The sequence below is a fragment of the Emydura macquarii genome, unplaced genomic scaffold (genome assembly GCF_026122565.2).
Source record: "Emydura macquarii macquarii isolate MOO-44397 ecotype Brisbane River unplaced genomic scaffold, CSIRO-AGI_Emac_v2 contig_839, whole genome shotgun sequence".
NCBI lineage: Eukaryota > Metazoa > Chordata > Testudines > Chelidae > Emydura > Emydura macquarii.
In genome coordinates, this window is record NW_027130976.1 from 1,621,358 (window position 1) to 1,636,726 (window position 15,369).

The following is a 15,369-nucleotide window of genomic DNA, read 5'->3' on the forward strand; positions in this document are numbered from 1 at the left end:
CGGTTCATTGTTGGTTTCTCCCCTCAGCCGTATTAAGAAGGTCGTGTCCATTTACGGCAGCAGCATCGATGTGGAGCTCCAGCAGAGGGCAGTGGAGTACAATGCACTTTTCAAGAAGTATGACCACATGCGGTGAGTACAAGGGAGATTTCAAAGGAGAAGGTTTGTAAGGTGAAAAGGGACATTTTGATCTGTCTGACCTCCTGCATGCGCCAGGGCAGAGAAGCACCCAGTGATCAGAGCTTGTGCTTGAGCTAGAAGTAGATCTTGTAGGAAGGCAGCAACCTTGGTTTAAGCGCACCACGTGCTGGAGACCCCCCCAGGCACCTTGGGAAGCTCTCAGTGGTTAATGACCCTCACTATTAAAATGTGCATCTTATTTCCATTTCGAACTTTGCTGACATCAGCTTCCAGCTGTCGACTCTCATTATGCCTTTGTCTGCTAGATTAGAGAGCCTGCGCTGTCTGATGTTGTCTTCCCACGTGGGTCTCTTTAAAGTGTGATCAAGCAGTGCCCACTCCACAAGAAACACCCAGACAAGCTCTGTCCTCCTTCACACCAGACTTGGGTACAAGGGAAAGATAATGGGAATCCAGTGACAACACTGGGAGACAGCCAGTTCCATATGTCTGCTGGGGTGTACAGAACCATCTCCTGGGCATCCTAGAGCTGGGCTTCTGTGGACTACATTTTAATAGCTTGTCTTATCAGTGCCGCCTCCAGTCACAATTTCCTGGACCCCAGCTCCCTTTCCATAACATCTCTGTGGCACTTGCAGTAACGGCTCTCATGGTAAGGTCACATTAGGAAACCATTCAGTGTCTTTGAGCTTCTTCTAATGGAATTTAGCAGCTGGAAACATGATGAAGCCAGCATCATATGATCAGCCAGCTCCTTGCAAATGCACACGGGGCACTGCAGAGGACAGTTTGGGAAGCTTTGCCTTAGAGCAAAGAGAACCATGAACTTTGATTGTGTAGCCTTGTAAGAAAGAGTTTGAAGTGCTGGGTGGTGAGTGTTCTGGCCTTCCTTACACTGGAGGTTTCAGGGGTTGACCGTTTTCATTCATGAAGGCGTTAGTAATGGCTGAGAATGCACAGTCACCAGGCTCAGGTCCCTTGGCAATGTGACACTTTTCATTTTCTAGCACTCAAAGGCACATAAGCAATTTAATAGTCTGTTCAGCATCATGTGCAGTGTCTGTGGAGTGACCCCCAACTGGGTAGGCTCATATCGGGGTGAGTCTTATTAAATCAGCATCTTCCATCTCTTTGACTTTGGTAGCAGCACTCCATGTCTTGCACCCCATCTTTCCTCCCATTACCTCCCTCCCGCCCCTTCTACACATGCAAACTCTGTGTTCAGTCTGTTACCTTCTGGAAGATCTCCTGAGGGACTGGAACCTGGGTAAGTTTGCTGCATGGCTGCTGGCCTCTCCCATTCCGTCACCATGCCTTGGACTGAATAATGAACATCCTGCAGGAAAACACAGTCAATTGCCCTAACGCAGCTGCATCTGCAGTGGAGCAAAGATGTCTTCTATGAGCACCCACTCCAGTGCTTAGGTCTTCACCCCTTGAGCCTTGGGTTTCCATATCCTAGCTCTGCAATGGGAGCTGGCCCTTATCGGTGCAGGGAAGGGATTTGCATTGCCTGTCAATAACCAGGTTTAGGCTGGCCCCAGTCTTTAATCAGCTCAAGCTCAGTTGTGTGACCCCAGACTTCAGCTCTTATTTTAGAGCTAAAGAAAAGGGCAGGGCACCCTGTTCACATCATCCTTGCCATCTCAAGTACTTTGGATTGGGATCAGGGAAGATGGCCAGAGTGTAACCATGTCAGCTTCTTTCAGGTCAGCCCTACTTGAGAGAATGCCTGTTATGGAAAAGGTGACCACAAATGGCCCCACTGAGATTGTGCAGACCAATGGAGAGACAGAGCCAGCAGTGCTGGAAACCAAACCTCCCCTCTCTGGGCTGCAGCCCACCAGCCAGGTAACGGAAGCTGCTCTCTTCAACTGCTTTAACCCTCCCACTGTCCTGTCAGAGCCAAGTGCTGGCTGACTGTCCCCCTCTTCCTAGTAAGCCAAGAGCATCTCTGACTTCTGTCTGACTGCCTGCTGCAATCTGTCTTTTCCCTGCTGATTCTCAGGCAAAAGAAGGGAGTCAGGGACTGGCATCGGGGGAGGTGCCACGGCTGGAACGCAGGTTGGAGCAAGTGGGGTGGTTGGAATAAAATCCCACATACGAGTTGACCAGCCTCTCGGCATTCAGAAACTTCTGCCCTCCTTGGCACAGCACCTCCTGCCATCTTCCTGAGACCCCTGGAAACTAGTTAACTTAAGGTGCTGAGACCATATTGTCTGCATTAGTCCAGTACTGTAGTGTTAATAGCTTCACAGGCTGGTCACTGAGAGTGGGACCCTTGAATCTGAGAGTAAGTGGTGTTTGTCACAGGTAAAAACGAAGGCAGCAGGGAGAGGAGTATGTAACTGGTTTTATTGCTTTCTTACTAGGCAAATGACTTGTTGGACTTATTGGGAGGAAATGATATAACCCCAGTAATTCCAACTGCCCCTGCAAGCAAGCCAGCCTCTGCCGGTGGGGAGCTCCTTGACCTCCTGGGAGATCTCAACCTAACAGGTGAGACCAGGCTGCAGCTGTTGAAAGGTGTTCCAGGTCCCTCAGCCTGACAGGAGGAGATGGACATGGTGAGAGGGGCATTCTTCCCTGTTCTTTTTCCAGGGATAGGGTCTCTGCAGGAGAGGCAGGGAAATTCCGCATTTCTTTCTCAGGGGACTGGTTCCCAGGCTAATGCAGAGAAGGATGAGATGTCTTTTCCACACTAGTCTGACTAGCCTGTCAGGAGAGGATAAAGAGGACAGAGGTGTGGTCTGTCTGCCTGGAGACCTGCCGTCTTGAAAGGAGTGAACTCTTTCTGGCGATGGCTGAGATTGAGGGTGTTCTTGGGGAGAGGGGATGGCCCTGTTGGGTTTCTGGTTTGTAGAACTAGGAGGCTCCTACTAGTTAATCCTTGAGCTGGGAAAAACCACTCTACACTTCCTGCTAGCTAAACTCTACCTTCTTCTCACATGTTTTCTCTAGGTTCTCCAGCCTCTGTCCCTGTCCCACAGATACCGCAGCCTCCGTTCCTGCTGGATGGACTGTCATCACAGCCTCTCTTCAATGATATTGCTGCTGGTAGGAGCATAGGAACCATGAACCCATGGAGCTGTTGCAACCATCGGGGGAAGTGGGGTCTGGTAACGAGGAGGATTTGGCAGCGTTTGGGAGCAATGTCTGAAGGGGTGAAGGAGGAGGTGGAACAAGGGGGAGCAGAAGAGCAGTTCTCTACATTCTGGACAGCTCAGGGTCTAGGGGCGGGCTGGGAGGTCTGCTGACATTGAGAATGATCTCCAGGTCCTTACTGGGCTGCTGCTCTTGTCACTCTGCTGCAGGCATCCCCTCCATCACTGCATACAGCAAGAATGGGCTGAAGATAGAGTTCACTTTTGAGAGATCGAACACCAACCCTAGCGTCACCGTGATCACAATACAAGCCTCCAACAGCACAGAGCTGGACATGACAGACTTTGTTTTCCAGGCTGCAGTACCAAAGGTAGAGCTCCCAGGGGGCTGCCATGACTGGCTGGCTAGCCCCCTATTTTTTTTTTTTCTTTTTTCGAATTCTTCCTGTTGTTTTGCCCCTTCCACACAGATGAAGCTAAGCTCCAGGAAGCATAAGGAGTTGTTAAAGCTGTTAAGCTGTTTCCTTGGATCTCAAGCTGCCCAAATATTCCTGTTCTAAGACAGTATAACTTTTCACAGCATGTACCTTTAGGGCTGAGCTTTCCCAGACCTGGGCTCTGTATGGGGGAAATCCTTTTGGGAAGTCTGATTAAACACAGTTCAGCTTCTTTTTGAGAACGGGAATGCTCTCCTCATTATCATCAGACATAAGACCGCTTTGAACAGCTCTCACTGAAGCAGGTGGGAGTAGGAAGATGAAACCTGGCAGGAGGAAAGGTGCCTTCCTGTATCCCAGGGATAATCCAGTTTGATTTTCCTGAGCTGGGAGGACTTGTGCATGCGTGTTTACTAAACGGTTCTTCAAGTGAGAGCAGGTTGCCCTGCCTGTGTGGGCAGAGTTAGTCTCGGATTGTGGTAGAATGGAGACGGTGCTTGCGTCCTTTGCTCTGCGCTTGAATGCCTTTCTCCCTGGGAACCAGTGCGACTCAGCATTGTGGCAAAATTCCCAACCTCGTTCCTATGGTTATCAGGCTGTATTTGCTGTTTGCTCAGGAGAATCTGCCTGCTTTCCATCCACCTGCAGTTACGTCAGTCTGATTTCAGCCTGAGAGCACGAAGGAGAGATGAAAACCCCAGGCCTCTTGAGTGCTCCTGACCTGGTTTGGGGAACACTCTCTAAAAGGAGAAAGGACCAAGGAACTCCTTTAAAGTGGTTTCTCAGTAGTGCTTTCACCATTACAATAAACAGGAGGTATTCTTGCCTTCCTCACTTGATGTGGCAACGTAGATGTATTTGCTGAATGGTTGGTGAAATTATGGCACAAATTAACTTTGTTTCTAAAAGGTCTTTTCCCTTTTCTTCAGACATTCCAGCTGCAGCTCCTGTCCCCCAGCAGCAGCATCATCCCAGCATTTAACACAGGGACCATCTCACAGGTCATCAAAGTTCTCAACCCACAGAAGGTGAGCAGCCCACTGGTGGTAGGAATTCCGGAGCCTGGTTCTCATGGCTGTTTGGGAGACTGGTGTGTCTAGTGCTGCTTGTTCTGTAGCAGAATTTCTGGCTTGTTCCTGGGGAGCAGTCGCTGGGAGTGTGACAGCTAGTGTATGGTTGCAGTGCTGTGGTAGCCATGTTGGTCCCAGGAAAGTAGAGCGGCAAGTTAGTCTAATAAAAGGCATTACCTCACCCACCTTGTGTCTCTAGTGCAGCTGTAGTCAAAAAAGGGCTATGAAAAAACAGACCTTTTCCCTTACCATAAGACCGGCCACGCTGGGTCAGACCAATGGTCCAGCTTAACCCAGTGTCCTGTCTTCGGACAGCGGCCAGTGCCAGACGCTTCAGAGGGAATGAACAGAACAGGGAAATTGAGTGATCCATTCCCTGTTGTCCAGTCCCAGCTTCTGGCAGACATCCCTGGGCATCTTGACTAATAGCCATTGATGGACCTATCCTCCATGAATTTATCTAATTCTTTTTTGAACCCAGTTACACCTTTGGCCTTCACAACATCCCCTGGCAACGAGTTCCACAGGTTGACTGTGCGTTGTGTGGTGAAGTGATTTCTTACCTTTTGTTTTAAACCTGCTCCTATTAATTTTATTGGGTGATCCCTGGTTCTTGTGTTATGTGAAGGAACAAATAACACTTTCTTATTCACTTTCTCTACACCTGTCATGATTTTACAAGCCTCGATCATATCCCTCCCAGTCATCTTTTTTCTAAGTTGAACAGTCCAGTCTTTTGAATCTCTCCTCGTACGGAATCTGTTCCATACTCCTAATCATTTTTGTTGCCCTTCTCTGTACCTTTTCCAGTTCTAATAATCTTTTTTGAGAAGGGATGACCAGAACTGCATGCAGTATTCAAGCTGTGGGCGTACCATGGATTTATATAGAGACATTATGATATTTTCTTATTATTTATTCCTTTCCTAATGGTTTCTAATACTCTGTTAGCTTTTTTGACTGCCACTACGCATTTGAGCAATGTTTTCAGAGAACTGCCCACAATGACTCCAAGATCTTCCTTGAGTGGTAACAGCTAATTTAGACCTCATCATTTTGGATGTATAGCTGGGATTATGTTTTCCAATGTGCATTGCTTTGTATTTATCAACGTTAAATTTCATCTGCCATTTTATCTCCCAGTCACCCAGTTTAGTGAGATCCCTTTGTAACTACTCACAGTCTCCTTTGGACTTCACTATCTGTTGACTCTACTGCACTGTGCTCTTGTTAGCCCTCTGGAGCCAGTTCAGCCTTTGGCAAAAGGATCTGGGATCTTTTCTGTTTTTGGCATCAACGGCAGAATGTTAAACAAGCTCAAACTGCTGAATCTGTATTGAGGTGGCTTGCAAAGGAAATGAGTGTGGAGTTTGTGCACTCTCTATTTGTGGGGCAGAAAGGTGCCCTGAAAGGATGTGCCTTTTTAACCGTAGGCAAGCTACGCCTGATCTTCCCTGCTGACTGCTGGAGCATTTTCTGGCAGGTGGCTCTGATGTACATTGAGAACTTGCTTGATCCTTAATCTTTAGCAAAGGCAGGCTTTCTCTCCAGTGTTCGTGGCACTTGGAGTTTAATATATGTTATAAAGAGTCAAATTGAGCAGTTTTAAACATTTTGACTAAAATCCCTTCCGCTCTCAATTGCTGCAACTTTGTCTCCTGTGACATCGTAATTCCCTCAGTTTTACAATCATCACGGAAGCTTCCAGGTTAGAAGAGACCTGAATTTCTAATGCAGAAAACAAACCATGCTATGTCCAACGTAAAGCAACAGAAACAGGGTCAAGACCAGTATTTTCCCCTTTGCAGGATACCTTTAGTGCTTGCCTTCCTCCCAAGTTTGCAAGGGTTAATTAATGCTTGTCTCACAATCGGAATATTTCAAGTGTTAATATTATGGAGTTGATGCACAAGCTGAAAAGACGTTCAGATCCCAGGTGCCATTTGCAAAGCTGCCGGTTAAAAGTAGTATATTTTTACTTGTAAATGATGCTGATTTGATCATTCACCACAGCAACTAGGTTCAAAGCCAGTTCTGCAGAGCAAAAGGGAGACAATCTGACATGGAATCAGAGTATGTGACTCCATGGTGCTAGCTTTTTAGAGTCCTTTTGAAAGAGCCCTATAGTCATTTTGTGCACCCTGGGACTGAGGTTGAGATGGAAATAGGAGACAGACTTCCTGAAAGTCTCTGGGTAGGATAAAAGGGTAATGTCTTGGAAGGGGTCTACTACAGAGCACCTAACCAGGAAGAAGAGGTGGGTGAGACTTTTTTAAACAACTGACGGAATCATCCAAAGCACAGGATGGGGGACTTCAACTACCCAGACATCTGTTGGGAAAATAACACAGCAAGGCACAGACGATCCAGCAAGTTCTTGGAATGTATTGGAGACACATTTTTTATTTCAGAAGGTAGAGAAAGCTACTAGGGGAGAGACTGTTCTAGATTTGATTTTGACAAATAGGGAGGAACTGGTTGAGAATTTGAAAGTGAAAGACAGCGTGGGTGAAACTGATCGTGAAATGATAGAGTTCATGATTCTAAGGAATGGTAGGAGGGAAAACAGCAGAATCAAGATAACGTTTTTCAAGAAGATAGACTTTAGCAAACTTGGAGTTTGTAGGTAAGATTCCATGGGAAGCAAGTCTAAGGGGAAAAACAGTTCAAGAGAGCTAGCAGGTTTTCAGAGAGACATTATTAAGGGCGCAAGAGCAAACTATCCCACTGCACAGGAAAGATAAGAACTATGGCAACAGATGACGCTGGTTTAACCTGGAGATCTTTAATAATCTGAAACTCAAAACGTGGAAATGTAAGTCAAATTACAAAGGATGAATATAAACAAACAGCACAAGCATGTAGGGACAAAATTAGAAAGGCCAAGGCACAAAATGAGATTAAACTAGCTAGAGATAGAAAGAGTAACAAGAAAACATTCTACAAACACATTAGAAGCAAGAGGAAGACCAAGGACACGGTAGGCCTATTACTTAATGGGGAGGGAAAGGGGGGGATGACACAATAACAGAAAATGTGGAAATGGCAGAAGTGCTAAATGACTTTTTTGTTTGTTTTCACCAAAAAGGTTAGTAGCGCTTGGATGTCTAACATAGTGAATGCCAGTGAAAATGAGGTAGGATATGAGGCTAAAATAGGGAAAGAACAAGTTAAAAATTACTTAGACAAGTTAGATGTCTTCAAGTCACGAGGGCCTGATGAAATACATCCTAGAATACTCAAGGAGCTGACTGAGGAGATATCTGAGCCATTAGTGATTATCTTCGGAAAGTCATGGAAGACGAGAGAGATTCCAGGGGCCGGGAAAAAGGCAAACATAGCACCAATCTATACAAAGGGAAATAAGGACAACCCAGGGAATTACAGCACAGTCAGCTTAACTTCAATACCTGAAAAATAATGGAGCAAATAATTAAGCAATCAATTTGCAAACACTTAGAAGATAATAAGGTGTTAAGTAACAGTCAACATGGATTTGTCAAGAACCACTGGTGTCAAACCAACCTGATGGCTTTCTTTGACAGGGTAACAAGCCTTGTGGATGGGTGGGAAGCAGTAGATGTGGTATATCTTGTCTTTAGTAAGGCTTTTGATACTGTCTCGCATGACCTTCTCATACACAAACTAGGGAAATACATAAGGTGGATGCATACTAGATGGAAAACCATTCACAAAGAGTAGTTATCAATGATTCACAGTCAAGTTGGAAGGGCATATCGACTGGGGTCCTGCAGGGATCAGTTCTGGGTTCGATTCTGTTCAATAACTTCATCAGTGATTTAGATCATGGCATAGAGAGTACACTTATATAGTTTACAGATGATACCAAGCTGGGAGAGGTTGCAAACACTTTGGAGGATAGGATTAAAATTCCAAATGTTCTGGAGAAACTGGAGAAATGGTCTGAAGTAAATAGGATGAAATTCAAGAAATGCAAAGTGCTCCACTGAGGAAGGAACAGTCAGTTGCACACACACACAATGGGAAATGACTGCCTAGGAAGGAGTATCGCGGAAAGGGAGCTGGGGGTTAATTGTGGATCACAAGCTAACTCTGAGTCAGCAGTGTCACACTGTTGCACAAAAAGCAAAAATTATTCTGGGATGTATTAGGAGGTGTTTTGTAAGTAAGACACGAGAAATAATTCTTCTGCTCTATTCTGTTCTGATAAGGCCTCAGCAGGAGTTTTGTATCCAGTTCTGGGTGCCACATTTCAGGAAAGATGTGGACAAATTGGAGAAAGTCCAGAGAAGAGCAACAAAATTCATTAAAGATCTAGAAAACCTGACCTGGGAAAGAAGATTGAAAACACTGGGTTTGTTTAATCTGGAGAGAAGAAGGTTGATTGGATGCATAACAGTTTTCAAGTACATAAAAGGCTGTTACAAGGAGGAGGGAGAAAAATTGCTCGTTAGCCTCTGAGGATATGACAAGAAGCAATGGACTTAAATTGCAACCAGCGTGTTTTGGGTTGGACTTTAGGAAAAGCTTCCGAACTGTCAGGGTGGTTAAGCACTGGAATAAATTGCCTAGGGAGGTTGTGGAATCTCTGTCATAGGAGGTTTTTAAGAGCAGATTGGACAAACACCTGTCAGGAATGGTCTAAATAATGCTTAGTCTTGCCTTGAGTGCAGGGGACTGGACTGCAAGACTTTTCAAGGTCCCTTCCAGCCCTATGATTCTGTGATTTTAAAGTTGCCTTCTAAACTCTCAGGTGTGGAGTTTTGTGAGTAGTGTCTGCGTAGATGCTGAGTGCCATAACATGTCTGTTCCAGATACAGCCTGCAAATGTGTGCAGGAGGGAATGTGTTTTCGTAAAACTTCAGTTTGCAGAGGCCACTTCTAGATCCTAAGGCTGGCTACATTTCAGATTCTACATAGCACAGCTTCACCTGCTGTAGCATGTCAGCGTCGTAGGGAATCCATCTCCCCGAGAGGCAAGTGGAGTCTTCTGTCGACCTAGTGCTGTCTATACTGGGGATTAGATTGGCATAGCTACGTGTCACAGGGGTGTGGATTTTTCACACACCTGAGTGACATAGTTATGTCAAGGTAACTTTTCAATGTAGACCAGCCCTGTGTGGCAAAATAGTGTTTGGCTGTTCAGTGCTCCTGACCAAAATCTTCTGAAACTGACCCTGCCTCATTTCTGTCACTAGCCTTCATGTCCGGCACATCTGCTACCTTATACTCAGTTATCCTCTGTAAACACAGCTTTGCAGGGAGTCGGTCCATGACAGACTAATTGCTTTGGGTGTGTTGAGGAGGAAAAGGCCTCAACATTGAAGGTGAAAATGGAACATTGTCCAGAAGTCGTTTCCAGTGATTTGTTTCCTTGTGTCTCTCTCTCTGCCTACTCAACGCCTGGTAACTACTCTGTAGCCTGGGCATGGGCAGCCTTTGCTGGAATTGATTGGACCATGCTGTACCTTGGCTATTGACTAGATGGCATATGGTGCCTTTGGCCACAGCCAGCTGGTGCAACTTAGAGCAGCTCCTAGGCTGCTTGAATGTGCCTCAGGCATGAGACACAGAATTTGGGAGTGGTGCTTGGCTGTGCTGGAGTGGGGAGAGGTGTCCTGTCCTGGGTCTCCCTGAAGCTCAGGAGACAGCCAGTTAGCTCCTATTCTGCTCTCCCTGGGGCTCCCACAGCCTAGCTGGGAAGTGTCTCCTCCCTCCAATACAGCAGGCAGCCTCCAAGGGAGCTGCTGAGCATCTTCAGCAGAGAAGAGACAGCTATCGCCTGCGCCAGGGGCTGACTCAGACTCTTTACAAGACATGCTCATGGGCACATTCAGTTCATAATCTTCGTATCAGAGTTGCCCTTGGGAGGCATGGTTTAGAACACAGAGAGAAGCTGGGTGCCACTGCTCTCTGGCGCTTGCAGCGGTTCAGTATGGGCCTGGAGAAAGGAAGGGGGAATTCTTTGTTTCTGTGTAGCTGCCAAAAGCTGTGCTTTAGTAGCACTGTTTTCTCTAGGGCTTATGGGGAAGGCGATGGTCCCTTTTCGCATGGTTCTCGAGGCTGTTTCCTCTTCGGCCCTGTCAAGTGATGTCATGCAATTGAATAAGGCTCGGGTCCTGTGGAATTAAAGACTGCGTGGTCATGTAATTAAAGACTGTAGCATAACACACGAGAACGAGGCAGTAGAGTTACGGTTTCAGAGGCAGTCTTAATTCTGGCACTTCCTTTCTTTTCAGTGCTTGGCTTTGCAACCTTAATGTCCTTTTAATATAACTTATTGGATACAGTCTATCTATTATGCATAATATACAGAATGCCCCTAAGTTGCATGGGACAAGATACCTCAGGGCATTGCTAATGAGCTTCAAAACCTTTCATCTGTGGGGTCACCAATCTGAATCCTGCCCAACTTGGTAGGGATAAAAAATTATTTCCATTTAACAGACGTCCGGCCCCATAGATGTTTGGTTTCAGTTCTGGCTCCCACCTCCCAAACCCCTCTGTTCTGCATTCATTGGCAGCCAAGCTAGGAGCTGCATGGGCAGTGGAGATTGAACTGCTGCCGCTTTGCCCTTGGAGGGCTGACAGCGTCTATTCACTTATAGGGGAGCAGCAGGGCAGGCTCCCAACAACTTCATTCATCAGGGCTGTCAGTCTGATGCTTTTTACCAGTTTTAAAATGGAAGTTTATGGTCATGTGGAAATTGGCTCATTAAATGTACACAGTGTTGCAGATGGAGCTCAGTCTCCTTTAGGCACCTGAGACAGAGCCTACCCTCCAAACGATGCAATAAGCAGCAGAGGAAAGGGGGAGAAATGCAAGAACTTAGACACAGGACCTGTCCCACAGAGCCTGCGAGCCTTGAGGATTAGAAAGTTCTTATCTATTTTAGATCAGCATTGGCATTAACTGAGCAGTCCCCTACCAGATTAACTGCAGTATCGGCAATGGGTCTCACCACATCCTAGCTACTTGTGTGACACGTGTGCTCATAGAAGGGGATAGTACTGGCGCGGTATCCCTACCTCATCCGGGTTCCACTGGGTGAGATGAGTTGGGGGAGGGATTGAGAGCGTGGGGTTTGCTGGAGAGAAAAACCTGATCTTGTTTTTTCCTCTCCTCTTATAGCAACAACTACGTATGCGGATCAAGTTGACCTATAATCACAAGGGCTCAGCAATGCAGGATCTAGCAGAAGTCAACAACTTCCCCCCTCAGTCCTGGCAGTGAGGCTCTGGCACCACTCTTACTCACCCCACCCAATCAGAGGAACTCTGGGAAGAAGGTTGTGATCTCTGGCAATCCCCTGAGCTGCACCATGGCCCTGGGGAACAATGAGACCTGCTGAGGAGGAGGAATTTTCCTGAAGTGATTGCTGATTTTGAAGCATATCTGTTAAGACTAATTTCCTCCCCTCCACTGATAAGGCTTGCTGCTTGTGGAGACGGTTCTGCACTCCCCCCATGCATTCACAGCTGGAAGCAACATTCCCCTTCCCTCTGAGGAAACACCCAGCTCATTTAGAAGAGAGGCTTGGAATTCCTTGTGAGGCATCTCTCTCTCTCTCTCTCTCTCTCTCCTCCTCCTCCGCAGCGAGTGAGCAGCTGTCCCTTCCTTCTGCTGCCTTCTCTCCGTGGGGTGGGTGAGGCGGGTTTTGAGTCATTAATGGCTGGCTTACCATCTTCAGGCACTTTCATCTGGGGTTCAGGAGCGAAGCTTATCCAGAGAATATTAGGGAGCCCAGCCTTTTTCTTTCAGTTTCCCCAATGTGTGAAGAGACTGTAGGCTCCTAGTGGCCCATTCTGTGCGTTGGTGTATGCACACAGACACCTTAGCTGTACAATACCAACAGCAGGTCAGGCCTTGGGAGCTTCTCTGCAAACCTGGGACAGTGCAGGAAAAGTGATGCTGATAACTGATCCAGTTGATTTGGTGCTGTATTTGAAAGTGAAACCCTGACTTCATTTTCCATCATTGGCTGCAGCCATGCAGACTCACAATGGCTCCTTCTGTAACTGTCTCCCCAGAAAGCATCATGATGGATCAGAGACCTAGCGTTCCAAACCACCCGTGCCCAAAATTTCAAAACTCTTATTGCACAGGCCTTTGGCTGTGGTAGGTGGGTAGAAAGGAAATGTTCCACTCTATGTATCACTTCGATAAAAGACCCCATTGCCTGCTGGGGGGCTTGGCATAGACTACACTGCAAAGTCACTTTCCCTGTCACTCCAGCCCCTTCCTCCCCTTTGCATTCCTAAGCCTGGTGTTGAACCCTGGATTCCATCCGAGTTCATTCTGCTGGCTGGGATGTTTGTTGTATCTGTAACATTGGCACTGAAATAAAACCATGCAGTTCAAAGAGACCTTTCCCACTTTGTACTTACTGTGATTTAACAAAACCCTGTTGCTCCTTGCTCCCCTTTCAGTGAAGTCCATGTCAGTCTGATGTGGCACCCACATTCATTCTCAAATTAAAAGTAACTAAGCAAGCTGTTCTTTGCATGGAGGCCAGTCTCTTGAGCATATGGGTCCAAAGACCCGAGGTCCGGTGCTCTTCTGAGCTATGTCACTCATTGCCAGAGAAGGGCTAGGTATTGCTACACTGTGTTTTTCAGTATGCTTTGTCAGTTGGGTAGTGGCTTCATGAACCCTTGTGGTGAGGTGAAGAACGGGAGCCAAGGTCCGTAGTGAGAGAGGGCTACTAGGTGTGGTATAGAGCACCCTCCAGGACTGGGGAAAGGGAAGGGGGCACACCTTGGATTTTCATCTCTTGAGCATATTGGCATATTGAGTGGAGTCTCATCGCCAACCCTGTTGCTTTCTCAAAGGAAACTGGTAGCAAATCTGCTTTACTTCTCCATTAGAGCTTTCTAGATGATGGCCTTTTAGTGGTCTGACATCCACCCTAGACCTGCAGCCTTCATGTGGTCTCAAAGGACTGACAGATGCTGGTCTTCACTGGAAACATTTCCATCTGTCCCTGTAACTGATTTGGGTGCCGAATCTGGTGTTTGCCAGCTGTTGAAGGGTGGTCAGAGCAGGTTGCAGCCCTTAGATATATGAGATTGTATGGATGCTGGGCATTTAGGGGAAGTCGGAAGAGCTGCTCTGCCTTTGCCTTTGGATTTGAAAAGTGGTCATTAAAGATTTCTGATCAGGCTGCTTTTTTAATAGTATTAATAATGCTGTTAAATTGGCACAAGGTTTAGTGAATGATGGATGGATAGGACCCTGCAGCAGCACTAGTTTATCTCTTACTCATGGGGGCCATCTCTTTGCCTTCCTACATATGGAGGGGATCAACTAAGGCTTTTTTGATTAATCTCTGTAGCATTCTGCTGGAATTGGCATCTGTTTGAGACTATAAAACTTCATAGCAAGAATGAACTGTACTCACACAGCACCTCCCTTGAGAACAGAATGAATCTTGGGTTGTAGCATTTACAAGAAGAGCAATGTCTTGGCCTAATCATCAAGGGGCCAGGTGTCTGCTTCAGACAAAAGTATGATCATACAGGCAGCCCAGTACTATTTAACAGCTCTGTAGGGTCCATTCTTGAAAGTGTTGGCCATTAATTCCCATTAACTTCAGTTACAAGTGAGGGCAATGATGAGCATCCCTCTGGTTCAGACTCCTGACTCAGAGATGGTTTCAGGTATCAAGCTAATGGAAAGTCTGTGCCTTAGTTCCCATGAAGTCTCCTGTTTTCATCAGTGAAGGCTGCACCTGCCACAAAGTCACTTGTTACTGTGAAGGCTGCAGCACGTCAATAGTTGGTTCCCTTTTCGTAGGAAGAGCAGTGATGCTGGAGCATGAGTGGGGACGGAGCTAATGCTGTAGATGCAATGGTCTGTTGACAGTCGAATACCTCATTGCCTCAGGCACTGTTACTTCCTCTCTTCTGGAGCAGCATGTTTTGCCAGTATCTTTCCAAATGGAAAGCTTGTGAGGATAAATTCGTCCTCTGCGCTTGACTCATCTTCAGCCTCGTTCCATGGAAGAGATGTTTGCATATGTATGGAGCTCTCTCCACTTGCCACAAAGTTTTAATGAAGTTGTCTTGAGTCTCCTGACTAAGTTCAGGAGAATGCATGTGGCTGAGTGAGTGGTGCGGACTGTGCACCTGCAGGGGCATTCCGTTTGAGGCCATCCCTTGGTTATGAGGTAATCCCCATGAAGAGTCGAAGCATTTCTGTTGTCCTTGGAGGCCTCTGCCTTCCTCCTGCTAGGGATATGGTGCTAACACCATACAGAGTGAAGGACGAGTTCACATCCTGTGCACTCCTAACAATCAATCCCTTTGCTTGCTACTTGACCCTGGCCAAGTCCCGTAACCCCTGTCCTGTCACCTGGTTAGTAATTTGGGTGTAATAATACTTGCCCACCTCTGTAAAGTGCTTTGAGCACTGCTCATGTTCACACCGATGGACCTGGGAGAGTTGTACAGGTCTGGCTGACTGCCGTGTCTGATTACATGCTTCCCATTTTAATGCAGGGGAACGGTGCTGAGGGCAGGATACAGACTTCAAGGTTAACCTTTCTAACACTCTACATAGAGAGAGTCTGGGGCTGAGAGAAGAGGGTGACTCTCTCTCTCCCCCCCCTCCCCGTGAATGTATTAATGTCTTTG

The 15,369-nt window shown here is 46.7% G+C and overlaps 1 protein-coding gene across 3 annotated transcripts in view; it reads left to right on the forward strand.

Annotated features, from left to right (window-relative positions):
- AP1G1 (adaptor related protein complex 1 subunit gamma 1) overlaps positions 1-13,101 on the forward strand; it is a 76,258-nt gene extending 63,157 nt beyond the window's left edge. For all 3 annotated transcript variants that reach the window (XM_067543408.1, XM_067543407.1, XM_067543409.1), the window contains exons 17-23: positions 28-132; positions 1,851-1,992; positions 2,514-2,640; positions 3,103-3,198; positions 3,456-3,616; positions 4,612-4,710; positions 11,867-13,101. In XM_067543408.1, coding sequence (XP_067399509.1) covers positions 28-132; positions 1,851-1,992; positions 2,514-2,640; positions 3,103-3,198; positions 3,456-3,616; positions 4,612-4,710; positions 11,867-11,968 — 832 coding nt within the window. In that variant the 3' untranslated portion in view covers positions 11,969-13,101. The remainder of the gene's footprint in view (positions 1-27; positions 133-1,850; positions 1,993-2,513; positions 2,641-3,102; positions 3,199-3,455; positions 3,617-4,611; positions 4,711-11,866) is intronic.
- The last annotated feature ends 2,268 nt before the right edge of the window (positions 13,102-15,369 follow it).